This window comes from Poromitra crassiceps (assembly GCF_964638095.1).
Source record: "Poromitra crassiceps genome assembly, chromosome: 21".
NCBI classification, from domain to species: Eukaryota; Metazoa; Chordata; class Actinopteri; order Beryciformes; family Melamphaidae; genus Poromitra; species Poromitra crassiceps.
Genome location: NC_139638.1, coordinates 25,464,613 through 25,485,311, shown reverse-complemented (window position 1 = coordinate 25,485,311; position 20,699 = coordinate 25,464,613). Strand labels below are relative to the sequence as shown.

General features: G+C 45.4%; 1 protein-coding gene across 2 annotated transcripts in view; it reads right to left on the bottom strand.

Moving 5' to 3' along the window:
* Positions 1–20,699, bottom strand: part of ass1 (argininosuccinate synthase 1) — a 35,622-nt gene that overhangs the window by 4,430 nt on the left and 10,493 nt on the right. For both annotated transcript variants that reach the window (XM_083657604.1, XM_083657605.1), the window contains exons 9-13: positions 15,388–15,478; positions 9,081–9,165; positions 7,891–7,955; positions 4,215–4,346; positions 1,024–1,180 (exon numbers count right to left, since the gene is read on the bottom strand). In XM_083657604.1, coding sequence (XP_083513730.1) covers positions 1,024–1,180; positions 4,215–4,346; positions 7,891–7,955; positions 9,081–9,165; positions 15,388–15,478 — 530 coding nt within the window. The remainder of the gene's footprint in view (positions 1–1,023; positions 1,181–4,214; positions 4,347–7,890; positions 7,956–9,080; positions 9,166–15,387; positions 15,479–20,699) is intronic.

Sequence of the window (20,699 nt, the reverse complement as noted above, 5' to 3'; positions counted from 1 at the left end):
AGCCTCCTGAACAAACCCACTGTTCCACAGCTAAGAGGCCATGATGGAGAGTGTGTGTGTGTGTGCGTGCGTGTGTGTGTGTGTGTGTGTGTGGGGGGGGGGGTTCCTGGAGGTTGCCCTCCAGGAACCGAGCTTGACACTTCTCTGATGTCTTTGTGAGGCAGGCTGGGTTTTAGTATGTCGGCGTGGAGGTCAGAAGAGGAGAGAGAGAGAGAGAGCAACAGAGCGACTGGCGAACATGAGGGATAGCTGGACTGCGCCCAGGGGCAGTCAAACGCTCGCACAGCTGTCGAGAAAAAACAAGCACAACCTCTGTCACACCAATACAGAGGCAGTAGTCTCGCTTGGCAGACTTCCCTCCCTTTCCGGGAGAGAGTCTGGCAGCGTAGATCTCCACTCTGGACTTGCGGGGGGGGGGGAATGCTCTGTTTGGCCAGGCTCCCTCCCTACAACAGGGGGGATCCAATCGTTTTCAGCGTCATTTCAGTGGGTGGAAGTAGCCAGTCACTCAGCCAATCAGCATTGGATCCAGTCAAATCCAAATCCACTCTGAAGAACGGCGAAAACATATTTTCCGCCGAGAAACCCTGCTGTTGCATACTCCTGTTCTTGTTCAATTGTTGTTATAGAGTCTGTTTCTGCAATAACTGCCCTTTTGACTGTTTAAACTCGATGAACCAGCGGCATTCCTGATTGGCCGGTTACGATGTCAACTACGAGGGAGGTCCCTGATTGGACCGTCCGCGTTATGGCAGCTGAAGGAGCCCACATCGGGGCAGAGGCCAGGCGGTCTTGCAGAATTACACAGAATGTGAGTTCACCTGACCGGATGGTTTACCAGGCTACCTGTCAGGGACCTGCCAAGGACCTGTCATGGACCTGCCATGGCCAAGGTGCCAATTGACGATTGCTGTATGTGTACATGCTAGTTTCTCACTCTCAAGTACACCCGCGCTTTTGCGCACACACATTAGCACGTACACACACACACACGTTTTATTCCCTCCACCTTGGTCTGCTTACCTGACCAGCTCCTCGTTGTAAAGGGACTTGGGAGACTCGCGTCCCAGGATGTAGACCTGGCCCTTGAAGACCGACAGCTGCACCTTGCCCTCCACATGCTCCTGGGAGTGGGCTATGCAGTGCCGCACAAAATCACACTCCGGACTGTACCAGAAACCTGCGGCGAGCGAGGAAGTGGGGAAGATATTAACTTGATACAAAGAGACAGTTTTTAGGTTTTACTTTATGTGCACAAAACATAACAAACGCAAATACAACCTACATCACTACTGGAAAAAATAGTACAGATTTTTTAAATTTATATTCTGAATGTAAAGGCTTTGTAACATTTTTTAAACTGCTATACAAATAGCTTAAAATGTGTTCATTGTACAATGGCGAACCATATAGGATGGGACAAGTGGAGCAAAATACACACTCCCCCTCCCCTAAATCCTCCATTAGGGGCGGGGTTCTAAATGGTAGGTGTGACGCCCACGCTCCTCCCCCTACCAGCACCCAAAACTCTCTCATCGCCCTGCTCTCCTTTCTGCTCCAGGTGAAGCTCAGACACCCCTTTCTCTTGTCCCGTTCGGGCGACCTGGCCTGTCACGTCTTTTGAGACAGATGGGCTAGGGTGTGTGTGTGTGTGTGTGTGTGTGTGTGTGTGTGTGTTAGGGGGTCAGGCACGCCCCACTCAGCAGGGGTCCGCTCCTCATCAATGGCTGACCTCCACCTCATCGTCTGGCCATGTTCAAAGACACAGTCCCTTCTTTCATTTGCCTCTCAATTGGCATAAGCGCGTCTCTGTACATTGTAGCTTTGTGTATCCACATTGTGGGTGTAGCGGTTGCTAATTTAATGTGCAATTTTAAGATGTGCACTTTTAAAATGTGCACTTTTAAAACGTGCACTTTTAAAATGTGCACTGTGACTGCGTTATCCTCTAGTTACTCCACCGGACATTCTATGGCACTAATGCGAGACCAGTGCAGGAGAGATGGGCTTCTAACATACACCACGCTGCTAGCTGTCTGTATTACACAGGTTTGTTGGCAGCTATCTGAAGAGCTTTTAATGATTTAAATCCACGATGAGTTTTAATCACCACCCCCCTCGTGAAGCCAGCGCCCCTGAGTGTGTATGTGTTTGTGTGTGTGTGTGTGTGTGTTTGCTTTCTCTTCTGTCTCTGTCTCTCTCTCTCTCTCTCTCCAACTCTTTCTTTCTCTGGAGGGTATAATTGAAGTGGCCTAGTAATCAGTCTCTAATGGCACTGATCCTATTATGTGGATGAAGGTGCAGCGGGACTGGAGACAGCAGGCGGGATTAAGACACCTGAGCCAGGGGGAGGCTCACACACATACATTACCAGTGTTGGGCAAGTTACTTTCAAAATGTAATATACTACATATTACTACCGGTAATTACTTTCACTTGAAAGTAATAAGTTGCTTTACAACATTACTGTCTGTGTAGAGTAGCTCATTATTTATTACACTACTTTTGCCAAAACAACAGCACTTAGCAGAATAACATCACCGCCCCGGAACCATCCCGAAAATTAATTTAAACCGTCTTGAAGTCAGTGTAAACCATCCAAAATTCTAAATGTTATCCTTTTCCTTTGTTATTGTAATCTATAGTGGCTATTTGCAAAAAACACAATTTGATTGGGAAATGATTGTATCTTTATTTAGATATGTGCTTTGATTTAAAAAAGTAACTCAATGTGTAACTTGTGTTATTTGACAAAGTAACTGGTATAATAATACTGAAATCCTATTAGTAATAAGTTATATTACTGAGTTACTGCTAAAAGTAATATATTACATATATCATTTTTGTGATGAGTTACCCCCAACACTGTACATTACACACACATGCACGCACGCGCGCACGGGCACAGGCGCACGCACAAGTACACACACACACACACCACGATGACGCATATAGCATGGTCACTGCTCACTTCTTTGTACATCTACATGGCGATGATGATTTTTGTGTCTTAAGTTAGACCGTGAGCACGATCACGGCCGTCGCAATTGATATGAGCTTTGTATGCAAATGTACTATTCCAGCATGTAATGTAAGTCAGCATAATAATAAGCAATAACCTGAAACACAAAGAGAAACGATCTACTAAAAATAATGCTTCTCTTAAGCTCCTCGGTAGCTTTGCAGCCCATACTGTATATTTGAAGGAAAACAAACTGAATTGATAATGTGCAGGGGACCGGACATTATCGAGAGGTGGTTTTTCACTCCCTCTCTCAAAAACTAATGCAAGGCAACATATGTACAGAATGAAAATATGGAATGCTTTGCCATCAGTCATTACATATTTACTAGTAAAATGTGTGTTTGTTTTTTATAAAGAGTTTAAAGAAATATCTAATGGTACAGAACACCAGCCTCTCTCCAAATAGAACATGTCTTGCTACATAATATCTGACTGTATGCTCATTCATTCATTCATGTGGAATTTTCTTGTCAATTTTTACGTTTTTGTTGTTCGTGGTATTATCATCACTACTGAGCTGTATCAACGGTTTGATTGACTTTTAGATTTAGCGTGGGTACTTTTTGTCATTGTTGTTTCATAGTTTTATTGTTGCAGTTTTTTTCTTTTCTTCTCTAGACTTGGATTTTAATATTGAATAAGATTTTTGTATTGTTTTGCATATGATGTAATGTTTACGTGTGGACCCCAGGAAGAGTAGTCACTACCTTGGTAGTGGCTAATGGGGAGCCAAATAAACAAATAAATTATGCACATATAAACACAAAACTGTTTTGCTTGCTATATCTAAATCTTGCTTAATATTTTGTTGGAGAAAATATTTTCTACATGCACTTAACTCTAAACTGAATTTGTTTATTGTGTGTTGCATCTATTTTATCTGCTCTGTTACACATGATATGTAAATGAGATGTATCTCAAGACACCCTCTGATCCAAACATGGATCAGAGGGTCTAATGCGACTATTTGGTCTGAATTGCTCATTGGACCAATCTGAAGGTGAGTTTTAGGTTTAGTTTATTTGCATAATCAATGATAAGGGCAGAGAAATACATATAGGAGACGTATAGGAAATGTCAATTCCAATGTCACTCATGTTTACGTTCTCAAGGATTGTCTTTTGATATGCATTTGAATAAGTGGAGTCACTCATTTAGATTTCATCCAGGTGTTTTATTTGAGCCTTACCATTGTAGAGGAGTTCAGAGAACTTGATACCCAGGCCCTGTTTGATCCTGCGTAGCTCTTTGTCCATGGTGAAGGCCTCGATGTCGAGATGGGCCTGGAACAGGATGGTGCCTCCTGGAGTCTCGTAGATCCCTGAGCAACAAACAAATGAACGAACATACACAAACAGAAACACACAGGAAACAGTGCGCTTTAGACACATTTCATGCACATGACATTGTCATATGTTCAAGTGAAACAAAGTTGTTAAGATTCCATAAAACCGACCACATAGAAAACTAAATCTGGTAACTGAAACCTCCAAAAGTGATGGTGACTTCAATATAGGGGGGGGGGGGTTCTTTATGAACAAGATTTATTTTGGTGTCTATTAATGCATTAATGCATGAAAATCGTCTTGCACAATATAATACATTTATGTTAATATTTTGTAGAAAGTTAAGGATGTAAGCTATCGTTAGGTTTGATGGAGGTGAAGATACTGCTCCTCCACCTGCCTGAATAACCTGTCAATTAAACAGGATAGGTTTGATATTTTGCATAGAAACTGATTAATAAATCGGTCAGGCGATGCAGGCACCTTCACTAGCCTGTATGTTTTCCACCATCTCAAATACATTTTATTCTAGCAGAGCTACAACAGATCTCATAAGTCTACCGCCTCTCGGAAATCCATTGACGGAAAAATTGAGTCCTTCAAGTCCTTGTAGAATATTTGGCAAAAATATGGCAGTAGCATAAATCGTCACCAACAAAAACCTTTCAAACTAGTCTTCCATAAAACCCTCAAATTGACCACCACCAACCAGTAGCACTGTCATCATCAGTGGCAATCCATTCAAACTAACCACCACAACCAGACAGATCTATTAGCCAGCAGCCATCCTCCACCTCCACACGGCCTGTCAGACAGGCCTTCACTGTGCTCACCCTCCCCACACATGGATGAGCCTATCCTGGGTAAATGACAGGGTAGGAGGCCCCTGCCAGCCTGCAGCCTGGACCAGGGCTCTGCCTACCCTGCAATTTACCCCCTCTGGACCTGGAGGGGAGGGGAGCGGGGACAAGATGAGGTAGATGACATGAGAAATGAAGCTGTCATTCAACTGTCAGCTGGAACAAAGGCAGGAGGAGGAGGGGGGGCATGCTGGAAGACAGATTAAAGAACAGAAATGGGAGCTTTGTCAATGGCATCCATTTTTGTGAGAGGTGGGTGACATTTTTCTTTCTTCCCCCCCAAGATGTGGATGCAGTTCACCCACCTTCAGTCAGCAGACGCTTCCTCACATCTAAAAATGTCACTGAAATGACAGTCAACCTTTTTGATTCATGCCATGCTACCAAATTGAACATCGATTGCACTTTTGATGGCCAAATTTCTCAAAGTGCTGTTCTCCCCTCCCCTCCCACCCCCTCCAGCGATTTAACAGACGAATGCTATTCAACCTCCTCCACTCTGGTAGGAACTGAGCTCAAATCAGTGAGACCCCCAAATAATCCTGCAAGGGTCCTGATCTGAAAAAGGAGAAGCACTTACTTGACCTGTGCTGGCTGGCCAAAACAGAGCTTAGCATTTTCTGCTAATCGTCTAAAGCCTCAAAAGGTGGCAACCTGAGCTAGTGAGGCTTGTGGCTCTTAGATGATCCAGGGCCACAGAGGGCACGGAGGGACATTTCCGCTGGCTCTATCAGATGAATCAGTTAAAACTGCCCTCCAACCCAATTCGGCTTAAGTGCACCAAAAGAGAGCTAGCTTAGCAGAGACAAGTGAACAATAAAAAGCTATCCGAGTAAGCTAAAACAGCGGCGGTTTAGTTAAGCTTAGAGATGCAACACCCCCAGTGGTTTGGAGGTATTAAATCACATCGGCTAGCTGTGCTAGAGGCCTGCAGCGGTTAAGCACAGGAATTAATTCTTCTTGAGCTGATCCCCCTCTGCCCCTCTGGGCGTTTTGTTACTTCCAATGCATGCAGGTAAAACGCAGGTAAATCAACTAAATAAACCCAAATAAACATCTGAAGGAGGAAGGTAAAATCAGCATAAATGTGATCGAGCATAAGACATTCAGTTTGTAATTCTTCGGTTTAACTGGGACTGTAAATTCATGTAAATTCCCTGCACATTTAATGCCTATTTAACTTAGCCTGTAAATTTCATGTACATTCAATGTAAACTCTTATTTAACTCCGACTGTAAATTCATGTAAATCCACTGCCTATTTAACGTCTATTTAACTCAGTCTGTAAATCTCATGTAAATCCAACGTAAATTCATATTTATCATCCACAGAACACTTCACCACTCATGTACATATTGTATATATTTACTCGATTTGATTGCAACTTTGCGATTGTCTTTAGTTATCTTCCTACTTCTTATCTCTGTATATTGATGTGACCGCTACGCCGCATACAGACACTAACACAAATTCCTCGTACTGTATGTAACTTGCATACTGTGACAATAAAAGTGATTCTGATTCTGACTGATTGTCAACATAAGTGGAAATTGATAGTGATTTAAGTTGAAGTTCAAATCTATGAAGTCCTGGAGTTTGCTGCGAGGGACCGACGACGAGGCTATTCTTCATAAAAGGATACAGCAATTTCCTATGGCCTTTGCTAAGTACACCTTAGCCAACGCCATCAGTGGTGGTCAGGTCAGAGGGCTGACGGAGCTGTGACAGGTGGGAAACGTCACTCGGGGGGCTGCTCAATGTTTTCTAGCACGTTGACAACAACATTCTCCAGAAACCATTTCCACCCAACGCCGCCTCCCTGACCCAACACACATAAATATGGCCCACCACCGACGCAAACAAAATATGACATGTCCCCAATCAGGCCCTCCCATCATCTATTGTGCTGACACTAACTGCCACTCCAAAGGAGACAAACACAAAACACACTCAATGGTAGTTAGTCAACCGCTTGGACACCGTGTGCTCCTCCTCTTCCTCCGGCTCCGGCAGAGAGAAAAAGCTCTGATCTTTTGTTCAGCCGACGGGAGAGGAAAGTGGTCTTCCCATTTTCCAATTTCTACCTGCCAAGTCGTGCCACAGCCACAGCCTGTTGGGCCACTCAATTTGCCAGTCAGTCATAGCACTATAAGGAGGTGTCATGGTGGGGGGGAGAAAGAAGTGTGTGTGACCAACACTAACAGGAGAGGACCATCCTGAGGAGTGTCTGAGTGCATGTGCGCGTACGTGAATTACTCTGTGTGTTCTGTATGCGTGTGCGGCGCTTGCATAAGTGGATGGAAGTAACTTTTATGCCTAAGCTGCCAGGTGAAGCACAGGAAAAACACCACCTTTGAGCAGGAGGCAGAAAAACACATCATGTTGTGTTTTTGTGCATGAACAATCTTTTGCCTTCCAGCCCACTTTTATGCAAGCGGGGGGGGGGAGAGCGCTGGGTACACTTAAAGCACTCATCCCAAATAACTGCAATTGCCTGAAAAACCTGCGATGCTGAAAGGAAGGCTTTTTTGAATGGATGTGAAATTAAAATATTGGGAGTTATTTCAGGGGAAGCACAAATATGTCGATCTCACTGCATTTATACATGCTTGTTTGGGGTTTGAGTACGGTAAGTCTGTCTGCATCGTTTAGAGTGAACGGGACTAAAATAAATACTATGTTTGTCACACTCGGGTTTCTCAACAAGTCGGTTCCTTACCTCTGGACTTCATGCCGATGAAACGGTTCTCCACAATGTCAATGCGGCCCACTCCGTGCTTTCCACTACGAGGAGAGGAGAGAGGCACACATTCATACAACAGTTTCACTGTTAACTAGTGTAGTCTGTATCAGAGGCCTCTGAGGTGTTACGGCACAACAACACACGTCACCGCATGTCCCCTCATGACCTTTTAGCACCACTGCTAAAGTCAGCATCAGTATCTGTGGTAAGTTCAGCCTTTCTTATCTCCTCTTCTCTTTTGCATGATCTTCGATAGGAAAGCTGAAAAACTATTTCATTTCACAAAGAAAGGACATTTCTTTAACTAGATCACCCCCCCCCCTTCTATCAGTTGGTCATGGCCAATTTTCCTCCTGTCTAAGCCGTCCTGGTCACTGCTTCACCCCCTCTGCCGATCTGAGGAGGGTGTAGACCAGTGATACTCAACTTGCGGCCCGTCTTTTTCTTTTTTTTACAGTGCACCTGAACGCAACATGCAAGATACCCGCTGAATAAGTGTCCAAATGTTCATGTCATTCTGGCCAATACTCCACTTCTGTTATAGCATTTCAGTCTGGAATATGGAATATCTTTCAATAATCTATGATTTAGCTGCTAAATTGTCAAATATGTATGTACTTAACCTAACTAACTATCCGGTGTGCACAACATTGTCAGACTAAACTCCGGCTGACACCCCAAAAACCTACAATCCACCACAGAAAATTGTATATTGTTTGTTTATTAACTGGCCCCTGGCCTTCTATCATTTCACGAAAGTGGCCCCCCGGGCAAAGCAAGTTGAGTATCCCTGGTGTAGACTGTGACATGCCTCCTCTGATACATGTGCAGCGCAGTCGCCAGCTGCTTCTTTTCACCTTACAGCGAGGAGTTTCACCGGCAGGAGGAACACGTTATTCCCCCCAAATTCCGGTCCACGCTGAACAGGTTGGTTGCAAGTAGTTGCAAGTTGCAACTAGTCTCGTCATGAATTTTTGGTCTAAACGGGGCTTGTAGCCCCGTTTACACCAAAGATTCACACTCTACTGATTCAGAACAGTTTCCGTACGGGGCCCGATATCGGGACATCGTTTACTGAGTGCAAAGCGGTATGTCCAATAAACGCAACAATACCGGCGTTAGCTGATCAACAGGTATCAGGACGAACCAGACAAAACTTAGCTTACCCTATCTCATTGAGGTATGAGAAGATCTCCAGTGGTGTGTCCTTGGAGGTGCCTTCCTTCAGATGGGCCACCTTGACAGGCACTCCTAAAGGGGAGGAGAGGCACAGTCAGTCGATCAGACTGCGACGATTCTAAGGCTTAGTTCACACCGGGGACCCAAGCCTTGCCTATGCCTTGCCTTTACCCACGCTTTTAAATAGGCGTCCGTTTTAGTCAACGAGGCTGTGTACACCGGCCGCCTGAGCGTGAACCCTGCGTGTACCCACGCCTTGCCTGTGCCTTGCCGATTTTATCGTTTAGGTGTGAGTTCTATTTTCAAGCCGACTAGGCAAGGAGGCTTCTTCTGTCAAGCCATGAAAGAAAAACGCGACAATATCCGTGGGAAATGGCAAAGTCAACTGAATTACTTGTTACTACACTACAACAGTGTTGAGCAGAGAGAGAGAGATTGACGGGTGGCTATCACGTGGGGCTTTCTCCCCGTCTGCAAACAAATATTCAGGAGAGAGAATAGCGACCGAAGAAGCAAGATGGACAATGTTGTTGTGCCAGCACATATTCTTGCAAGATTACCTCTCTAAAAAGTCCGACTATAGTCAGACCTGGTTATACATATCCAGCATCAATAGAACATTAAATATATCAGATTTATTTTACCCATGATAATTCGGGACCACACGTGAAAAAATACAGTCGGGAGAGAGGAGAGGCGCTTGTGACTCGGCTCCAGGTTCAGCGTGCAAAGGCGTGCGGTGTGATCGGTTCACGCCCAGCTCAAGGTCTGCAGGCGTAGGCGTGGGTTGAGGCAAGGCAAGGCGTAGGTTCTCTGTGTCTGTGTGAACGTAGCGTAACCTAGAAGGCAAATTACACGAGAGCGCAATCGTCTGCCAACAGCTAAACAATTCTCAAACCTGCCAAGCTGCAGCCTCTGTTATGGTTCATGTTTGTTTACCGATGGTCGTCCGGGTTTGATCTTCTGACAAAATAGCATGAGCAATGTCGCTTAAGCAGCGACTTTGGAAGTGCCAGATGTCAGACTTTGCCCACCAGCACACAAACGCACCATGAAAAATGATAATCTTCTAATGGCAGAAATACCTGCTCCATGGGTCAAGGGGTTATCTGTGGGTTAGAAAGTTAGGTTGCAAGCACACTCGAAAATATTTAAAAACTCACTGGGTGCAGGGCAAGCACGAGAATTGAAAAAGAGAAAAAGCCAGCACTCCAATTGTCTTTCTTGTTGATTTATTCACCTCATACACCTGGGCAGCAGCAACGAACGTTTCAGTCAAAGACCTTCCTCAGCGTTGTCAACGCTGAGGAAGGTCTTTGACTGAAACGTTCGTTGCTGCTGCCCAGGTGTATGAGGTGAATAAATCAACAAGAAAGACAATTGGAGTGCTGGCTTTTTCTCTTTTTCAGTTATCTGTGGGTTAGCATGCTAACAATCAGACTGACAGGAGTGAAACAATATCACACAGATGCTAGCACTTGGGACAAAACATAGATCCGGCACTTCTGAAATTGTACCAATAGTAGCCTATGCCCTCTAAATATGTTTTAAGACATATCCTCCATGGTTATTTGTGTCCTTTTAACCGTATTATGTTTTAGGACTTTTTGACTGTTTTATGTTTTTGTATGTTTTTAAATGTCAATTTTGATATGCTGCAAAATGAATTCAGCCCCAGTGGGGATGAATAAATATTACTCTACTCTACAACTACAGACCCCAATTTAAAATTCATTTAGTCTGTTATCCCAATCAACACTGTCTGTTTGCCCCTCTGATAACTAAAAACTGAATAAACATTAAAATTTTCTTTTTTAAATTTAGTCTGTGCCGATGCCCGACTACTTTGTCAAACGCCAGCTACAGCTGATCAGATCGGCTGACAGCCGCTTATTATCTCTGTCAGCCAAATCAATGGCGGTCAGCTAAAAGCGAACGACGTTTCCAACGGGACGCGGTGACAAGTGCTAATAAATTCAAAGGCTCGGCTCGTTTGAAGGCTGTGAAATTGTGGGCCGGCCCTTTTCTAATTGAATTACACACGCGGCTTTGCGTTAGCCGCACCCTTGCTAGCTTTCTACTGAGCTGTTTTTTTCAGTGTGTGTGTGTGTGCACGCGCTTGTGTTAGAGACACTAGTAGATACACCCATCTCTCCATCACCCTCTCTCTGACACCCACACACACTCACACACACGACGTATAAAAAACAAAAACACCCACGCTCACTCTGCACACTTCCTCTTCTAAAGCCACTTGAACCTAGTCCATATCAATCACTGTCATGGCCCTTGCTTATTCATGGCCTGAAATGAGCCACACGGGCCAAAGGTGGAGGAGAGGGAACAAACAGAGACGTGGTTGAAAAGGAGTGTGTGCGTTTGTGCGTGTGTGTGTGTGTGTGTGTGTTGGGGAGGCAATATAAACCTTTTGAAGACTAGACAAGGAGAGGAAACGAGAGGGAAAAAGATCTGCTGATAGTCACTCCTCCATCCATGCAGCATTCAACACCATTCAGCATACTTGCAGTTGGCCGGTCAAACGGCTTTGAGCAGAAAAGCGCCACCTCTGGACGCCTTTTCAGCCGCCACAAAAGCCGTTTGGAATGACACGTGAAGGAACTTGACAAATTTTTTCAGACAAGCGCTTTTGTCGCCCGCCCCCGTTCCCATATCGCGGGAATCTCACCCATGCGGATGGATGGCGCGCTATTAAAACGTGCGACCCCGGACCCCCCCCCCCCCCCCTCCCCCAAATACTTAATAATTAGATTAAAAGTTCAAATAAATTAAGTGCGTTTCTGAACGTGGGAGTGTAGGGGGGCCGGCTCTCTCTTTCTCTCGCTCTCTCCATCACGCGGGTTCCATCATTCACCGGGGGCTCTTTCTCTCCCCCGTGATCCCTCTTTCTTTCTTCAGTTTTCTCCTCCGCAGCCCTCGACAGTGCAGACAATAGGAGCGCAGACACAGTTGTAGGAAAAATTACTGCTTGAAATTTTTCCTCTCTGTGTCTTTTTCCTCTGGCCTTCTTTGGCGTGAAAGGAGGGAGGGATGAAATTAAAAAGAGGGGAGAGATGGGGGAACGGAGCGTTTGACGGGGGAAAAGGTTCCTGTCGTTAAATATTCTTTTTTAATCAGTGAGAAAAACGTCGGTGAGAAAAGGGCGGGCGATGAAAAGCCGGGGAGAGGGGAGTTTGAAATGAAACATTCTTGTGGAGCTGATCTTGCGCTGAGAGAGGGGAGGAGGAGTAGGCTCGGCCCTTTGTGTGGACAACTAAAACAGCTTTTGTCATCGGGCGGCGCTCAATAAAAGGCACAGAAAATATGTGTGAAAACGGAGCGCGGGCCTCGCGAAAAGAACCCGCCAAACTAGAACCCGGGCTTTACGACTGCATCAGTTGTTTTACAAAGGGCAGATCTCATCACCAGTCGTCAAGCCCACATCAACCTACGTGTTTTATAGTTAAAACATTTTCCTTGGGAAACTGGTAAAGCCACATCCGAAAAGGCATTCGAAAACAGATCTAGATTGACTACTGAATGGTATGTTATTTTAAAAAGGTACATTCAGCGATGTTTTTGTGTTAAAATAAGTGTTAAATGGCTCTATATTCTGACAGCGATCACTGAAATAGAGAGTTTGGTCAGTGACTTGAAACCCCCAACACATCTCTCTCCTGTAGTCCTGCAGGCAGGGCGGACGTATCTCCACAACCGTAACTCGTAGAGACTCAGGGATGGCGGCGTTGGATTCGGGGTGAAATAATACATAGTTCTTTATAGGATCTGGGCCCAGTTGCACAAAGCACCTTAGGTTAAGATTTCCCTTAGGATTTCCTAAGATGTTTCCTTAAGATGTCCATCAAATAGAATCGGCTGCACAAAAACACCCTTAAATCTTGTGCTTATGGTTTCCTTAAAATGTTTAACCTTATGGAGAAGATTTAAGGCTGTTTTGTGCAGCCGATTCTATTTTATGGACACCTTAACTCTGACCCTAAGGGATAATCTTAACCTAAGGTGCTTTGTGCAACTGGGCCCTGAACCTTCCGTTTCGCAGAAAATGTCAACTTCTCTCTGATTGGATAGTTTGAGCTCGGCGCCAATTTTTATTGAAATAAAAACAACATTCGTCCGCTTTAGCATTAGCATTAGCACACATACATTCCCATATCTTCTGCCAACCTTCTGTTAGCATTAGCATTAGCACACATACATTCCCATGATATCTTCTTCTGCCAAACCTTCTGAACTTCTTTGAAGTCACTATTCTGACTCATAAAGCCGTCAGTCAAGCCCCATGTGTGATCAGAGAGGCCAGTGTCTCTGTCACGCCATTGATGTTGGCCATCAGCCTCCACCAGCGAGCGGGAGCTGACATGGGACATCTGTGCCGTTTGCCCCGAGGCCTGGATGTTTCTCCACATTTTCTCTCTGTGCAAACATGTGACACTTGCCACCGTTTAGCCCGGCCCCTGTGGCAATATATCTAATGAGCGTATCTCTGCTCTGCCCCCCCCAACCCCAACCCCATCCCAGGGCTCGGTGTATTAGCTGGACTTAAAGCTTCCGGCCTGTGTGCGCGGCCCCAGGCCAAACATGGCCGCTTCGGACCCAGTGACGGTGCGAGGGGCTGTAAGTCTGGGTGGTCAGGGACCGGTGATAAAAGGGAGCAGAGAGCTGCTGCAGCCCCGGGGGCAAATGACCAGCAATGTTAAGTCTGATGAAGAGGCATGGCTGGTTGAGTGATGGGTGTCATTTCGAACCCTTACTGATGTATAGTTGCCATATTTTTCGGGGCAAATTGTACACAATATGTTACATGAGGGATTTTAATTTCAGTAAACCTGTTGCTGAGAATAAACAAACATAAACAAACACACTAGGGGTGGGAAGTTTCATCACGATACGATATATATATATATATATATATATATATATATATATTCTTTGGACAACGATACAATATTTGCTGATAACGTCTGCCACGATACGATTTTGATTAGATTCAATTCAATTGAGGGGCCTGCGATCGATAGGAGACAATAACATCATGCTCATTTAACACAATAATGCCTACCCCACACTACAGGATAATTTGCAAGATTATGGCCAAGATTCCCCCCTCCCGATTTTCTCGGGGGTGCTCCCGATTTGAAGCGCGTCGGGCAGATAATCTTCCCAAATGATCCTGTAGTGTGTGGGGTTCAAAGATTCACAATCGGGAAGACTGCCTCTTCCCGATTGTGAATCGGGCATATCTAACATGTTAGATATTTACAACCCGACAGGCGATTGCATCTTGAGCAGAGAGCCAGTAGTAGCTGCGTTTCCATTACAGTTTTTCGCAAAATAATCTGGTCCGCGTCCGCTCGCAGCCCCGCACAGAAACAAAGAACGAGGAAATTGTCATCGAGGTGAAATACCCGTGCGTCTTTGAACGGGACGGAAAACTAAATGCTATACTGCAAAGCATGTAGCCTACAACAAGCGCTTAGGTCTCAGCTTCCCGCATCGGCGAGTGTCCGCACGGAAAAGTGAGTCAAATCAGCAGACGCGCCCCTCCACAAGACACCTGTGCAGACGGTTTTCGCCTGGCCGTGCACAGTAGACCTACACCCCGAATGGACGCGGCTGTCCGCGCAAATATTAGTTAAACAAATCCTTTCAGTGCAAATGCATTATAAAAACAAAAAATAAAATTTGTTTAGAAAACGAAATGACACTACTACACCCGGTGCGCACACTGAATAGGCATTTTAAAAGTTAACGTCGAGCCCTGCTTCCAAGGTGAATCTTCGGCATAATCTTCTAGTGTGTGGGGTTGCGTTTGAACAGACGCGATTGTGTGTGTGTCCCAAGATTGAAATGTTAAAAAATCGGCTCTCTCTGTCCTGTAGTGTGTGGGCTCTCAAGATTTTTATAATCTTCAAGGATTTGAAAATCCTGTAGTGTGGGGTAGGCATAAGCTACATTTATATGATCAACTCACAAAAAGCAACTCAAATGAGTTGACTATTTCATTTCTGAGCTCTTCCAGACATTTAGATGAATAACAATCTATTCCTTTTGATAAAAAATAATGCTTGGACAAAAATGGTGACACAGACGTGCCATGACAATTTCAAAATAAAAGCCTATCTTTAAGATGACGACATGTGTCAATATTTTCCACTTTGCATCAATATTGGATCGTTGATCATTGAATCGATTGATCGATCTAAACACACGCATCGCCACACACCGAAAACACAGATGCAGATCGATGGAATCAAGCGTTGCAAGCGTGTCACACACCTTTCTTGAACTCGATCTCCAGTACATCGGGGGTGTTGGGAGCCTCTGCTGGGTTCTTGGTCATCAGGTACAGGTCAGCCGGAGCGTGGGTCTGAAAAAAAAAAAACACACACACAATCACAAGCCGCTCACGCCCTCCATTCCAAACACTTTATTGGCCCTGATGAATAAGCGGGACCCAGCCGAGACCTCATCAAAGAGCGGCGCGGCGAGATAACAGAGCGTGTTGTCTGAGGTGATTACAGACGACTCCCGACGCGACGGGCCCAAAGAAAAGAGAGGATGATGCGTGAAAAGAAGAAGGCTGAGAAAAAGCCATCAGGAGTTGAACCAAGACAAAAATCAATCTAGCATTTTTCTCCTCTATTTGGCTTCGTTTTCGCGGCGTGGCGCTGCCTGCACAGCAGGGGGCGGCGGGGAGAAGCGGGGGGGGGGGGGGGGGGAGAGCGAGAAAGGGCACGAGAAAGAAAATGGCTCACCTCCCTATGAATAGAGACCACTGGACAAGTCGAAACACACCTGATACGGTGACACAACCTATAGGACGAATCAGCGTGACGTCACTTGCCACCCAGAAATGCGGAACCCCGCGGCAGTTCATAGTATGAGTTGTGCCAAACAAACGTTAATATCTCAAAAACTATACATCACATCGCTTATATTTTGACATTCTGAGTGAGAGCAGAAGTAGCTCAAGAGTTTGTCGTATAATATTAGGCATGTCGTGTTAAAGTTGCGTGAACTGTCGCAGTTTTTAAAATGTAAACAGAGTTAGCCGGCGAGAGTCAGACACTCACGCCTCGCGCCACTTGGGCTCCATAGGGTTCCATTGCCTTTGCCACCCAGTGGCGCGGTTTGTTTTACCAAAATGCTGCTCGGCTGATCCCTCGTATAGGAGCTACTGGAAGTACTCAGTCATATTCTTTCCGACTATAAAAATCTCAGGGCTACCATTTCTAGCATGTGTCTTGGGTTTTCAAATGAAGAATTTTGCTTAATGGGCATCACACACAACAACAAAGACCCACAAAGCTGTCCACACCCAAAATCTACTGAAAGCTATATCCACTCCTCAGATCTACTGAGGTTGTCCTGGATGTCAGATATCTGTCGTTTCTTCCAGTTGGTGGGAGCCGGGAGCCATTTCAGTAAGTCATGGACGGGACATACAATAATGACAGCATCAGGACAAGACGATGAGCGGAGGCAAATTGCAGGGCGACTACGCAAAATAAATAACTACTGTGTGCATTTAAATGGAAAGCTTTACCAGACGCTAAATCACCAGACAATAACTAATCGCCGTCCGCCTCGCGCAATCGCCTTCCTTCCTTTTAACTAAACACTCAAATTGACTGGGAAGATGAATCTCTCTCTCTCTCTCTCAGTTTCTGCCTCAGTGACCCCCTAAAAGGCCTTCTGATGCATACTCTTCAAGGGGGAGGAAGATGGCCTGAATTTTAAGTACTAGAGATTATGAAAAAGGCTATGCGGTGTTGTTTTTCTGGTTATGAACCCATGGCTGTGTTGGGTTCACTCCAAATAAACTATACCAAATAAGCGGCAATGGCCATAATGTTATATGTTTATGTTATATTATCATCATCATCATTTTATTATTACGGTTTTTAACTGCCGTCTGACAAAAATGCATGTCAGTAAAATGCATTTTATCAAATGATAGTTGAAGGGAAAATTTGATCTTTTACCAAGGATTTCTTGGTAATAGCTTTCACTCTCTCATGTTATCTCCCCACCTACATTAAACAGTGGTTCTCAAATGGGGGCCCAGGGGTCCGTGGCACTTTGCCAGGGGGTCCGCGAAAAGGTTTCAGGAAAATAAAAATAAAAACGTTTTGGTTTTGTTTTGCAAAAGCTTCATAGTTCAATGAAAAAAATGTATGCTTTAAATCTAAAATGGTTCGTGGATTACATTCTAATCAAGTCAAGCACGTTACTGTGGAAACGATTAAGCTTAGCCCAAAATCACAAATCAGAACGAGGGAGTCCCCGGTATATTTTCTATCGTGTAAGAGGTGCTTGACTGAAAAACATTTGAGAACCTCTGTTATAGTATACTACTTGTGCTGTTCACGTCAGCTGTGTCGAGCCACATTTTCGGGGAGCAGGCTCGCCGACCGCGGCGCAGCCCTACGGCGCCTACTGCGAGGGGCTTTGACGCTCGACCATGAGTTCCGCTTTCGATTAAAAAAAAGGAAAGGGGGGAAAGTAAGAGAATAGGCTTGATTCCAGTGCTGCACGAGATCAATGCATTTCAATTGTAACCCCCCGCAGGTGGACCTGTCCCAAAGCCGTGGCCCTGAAAGAGAGGGGGGAAAGGTAGAGAGCAGGTGGGGGGGGGGGCGCGCATTGGTGGGAAATGGGGCGTGAAGCACACCCTCGTGTAGCACAGAGCCGCTCCTTTGGCAGTCTTTGCTCCGGCCATATTGTTGTGCTAAATGTGGCCCGCAGAGCGGAGAAGAGGGGCTAAGACATGAACTTAAAGAGAGTACATTTCTATCTTTCCACATATTAGACGCCTCATTGGCTCTCAATCGAGGCCAATAGAGGGGCCAAGATGGGGGCCAAAAGAGAGGCAGGGTGGCAGGAGCGAGGGAGAGAAAGGGAGAGGAGAGAAGAGAAGAGAAGAGAAGAGAAGAGAAGAGAAGAGAAAAGAAAAGAAGAGAAGAGGAGAGAAGAGAAGAGAAGAGAAGAGGGTGGTAAAAAAAAAGAAACTTTGGCCCACTGGGTTGGAAATTACACTTAAAAAATTATTTTGGCGCTTTTCAATCAGCTCTCGATCTATCCGAAATCTGGATCTGGTGTGGAAAAATATATATTTTTAATGCTCTTTCTGTCTCTGGGGCAGCAGCCAGCTTCAGGATCTGCTCGACTTCCTCGATCCAGTGATGTCACTGGTTGGAGGAACGGCGCAGATCTTGAATGAGCCATACCAGCTGGTCGGGGGGCGAAGTTTGTGCCGGTAGACGAACTGGGAGCTCTCGGTGCAGAAAGCATGGAGTGAAGGTAAACATAGTTAATCTCCTGCATATTACTATCAACTTTGTAATGATACAAAGCTGGTTGAAAAGCGGGAATGTTTTCCTTGAAGTCAGTACGTTTCAAGTCTGTCCTCTTTATAATGGTAATATAATGGTAAATTGCGACAAGAATAAAACAATATAAGCGATATGTGAGGGACAACTATTCATATTGTTAACAACACCCAGGTTCTTTTGTCTTAAAGTCGAGCTGAACCCAAAAATGACTTATTTTCTTTTAGTTCAAATACCTGGGTATGCAGTGCACCTATTTAATAATGTATGCAAAAACAAAATCCCAAAAATCTAATTTCTTTAGTTTTTCACATTTTTTCACATCAAAAGTTCATTCTTCAAGAAATGTAATTGGCTCGTTAAAACACGCATTCCAGGGATATCGCATTTACAGAAATAGCGTAAAAGGCGCACGCTTGAGAGCGTGATTGTCAGGGGTCGCCCGTCGGAGATTCCAGGCGGGCGGGCAGCACCCATGCATCGGATTGTCCGCTCGCTCCGCACGAAGCAGCTGGCTGCCTGGCACTCCGCGGATCCCACTCGCGTAGCACGACAACACGCTGAATCCCACTCGATTTGGCGGTGGAACACGCCATGATTGACCAATGCCAAAGCCAGTCGACAGAATTGTCAAATCAAATCATCGACATGATACTATGACCCGCCTCTCAACTTGTCATCTCAGACAAACTATGTTTTCAGTCTGAAACGGACTGCGACGCACGTGACCAACGGGTTCAGTTCGACTTTAAATGTATATGAACGACTCACTGCACTGACATGTATGGAAGCGGAGCTAACGGGGGGGCAGGTGACACTGAGATGGAGAGCCCCATCGCTAAGTATGACAGGTCGCTCCAATCAGACCTTGGGGGCAGGCGAGGCACATGATCAACGCTGACCTCTCTGTCTTCAAAGGAGACATGCGCGCACGCACACACATCCACCTACAAGCCCACTTCCTTCCCCTACAGGCTGGTCTCCTGTCCCTCCATCTAGCGGGCCAGCCATGCGAGCAGCAGAGAAAACATGTTTTCATTTCCTCTTAGGTGAGGAGAGGCTGGCGTCGCGCTCCTTTGCTCCCGGTCAACACAAGCAGCAGCAGCGCTCCATCAGCTCCCTGATCAGAGGAAGCCCCGCTGACAGAGCCTATAATTAAGACTGAGCTGATGTTTTAATGACCCGGGACAAGTGTCGCGCTGCCCCAGGCTGGTCCCCCCCGACTGCTCATGTGGAGAGAGAGTGAGAGAGAGAGACAGAGAGAGAGAGAGAGAGAGGGAGAGAGAGAGAGAGAGAGACAGAGAGAGAGAGACAGACAGAGAGAGAGAGCGAGAGCGAGTGTGAGAGAGAGAGAGAGACAGAGAGAGAGAGACGGAGAGAGTGAGTGAGAGAGAGAGAGACAGAGAGAGACAGACAGAGAGAAAGAGAGAGAGAGAGAGACAGAGAGAGGGGGAGAGAGAGAGAGAGAGAGAGACAGAGAGAGACAGAGAGAGAGAGAGGGCTGGAAGGTGTGGAGACATCTGGTTAAGTGGGCGCCTGGGTGGTTATTGTTTTTCTGGTGGGGAAATGCCACAACATCAGAGATGTGACCAAAATTAGTTTATTTGAAATACCAAATAATAGATAATGTAATATGTAGCCAGTTAATAATAATGACACCAGGATCTAGAGAGGGGGCATGACCAGAGCAATCTAGTAAGAGAGTGGCGTCAAAATGATAGTGTACAATTTGATTCTTTAAACGTCGGACCCTTTCAAAGTACATCACAAACTGTCAAATTTGCTGCAATTCGACAGCGCTGCTTAATCCAGAACCTTACTTCCGGGATCTTTTGTGAGGTAAAAAAAAACTGGTCCATTGGAGTGAATGGAGATGTCGCAACGCTTGATGTACAAGCGAGGCTGACCTGTGTATGCGAGCTGCAGGGCGGGCGAGCCCGTGCAGCGGGCGAGCCTGGCAATCGAGCGGGCGCATTGCGCGAGATGCCTAGTATATCACAATAAAATAATGGGACAATAGGTATTGTGGGACAGAATGAATTGTGATTAGCTCAGTTTCTGCTGCAATAATCACTAATCACTAATGAGACAGCTTGTTAATCACAATTTCACAAGCTCTCAAATTGTAATTTTTGCACTCTAACATTTAATCATTACATTGTACATTCTAGCAAGCCAATGCCATTTAATGGCAATTTTTTTAGTAATGCTATAAAAATGTGTGGCTCAGAAACAAACATATTTCTGCATACCTTG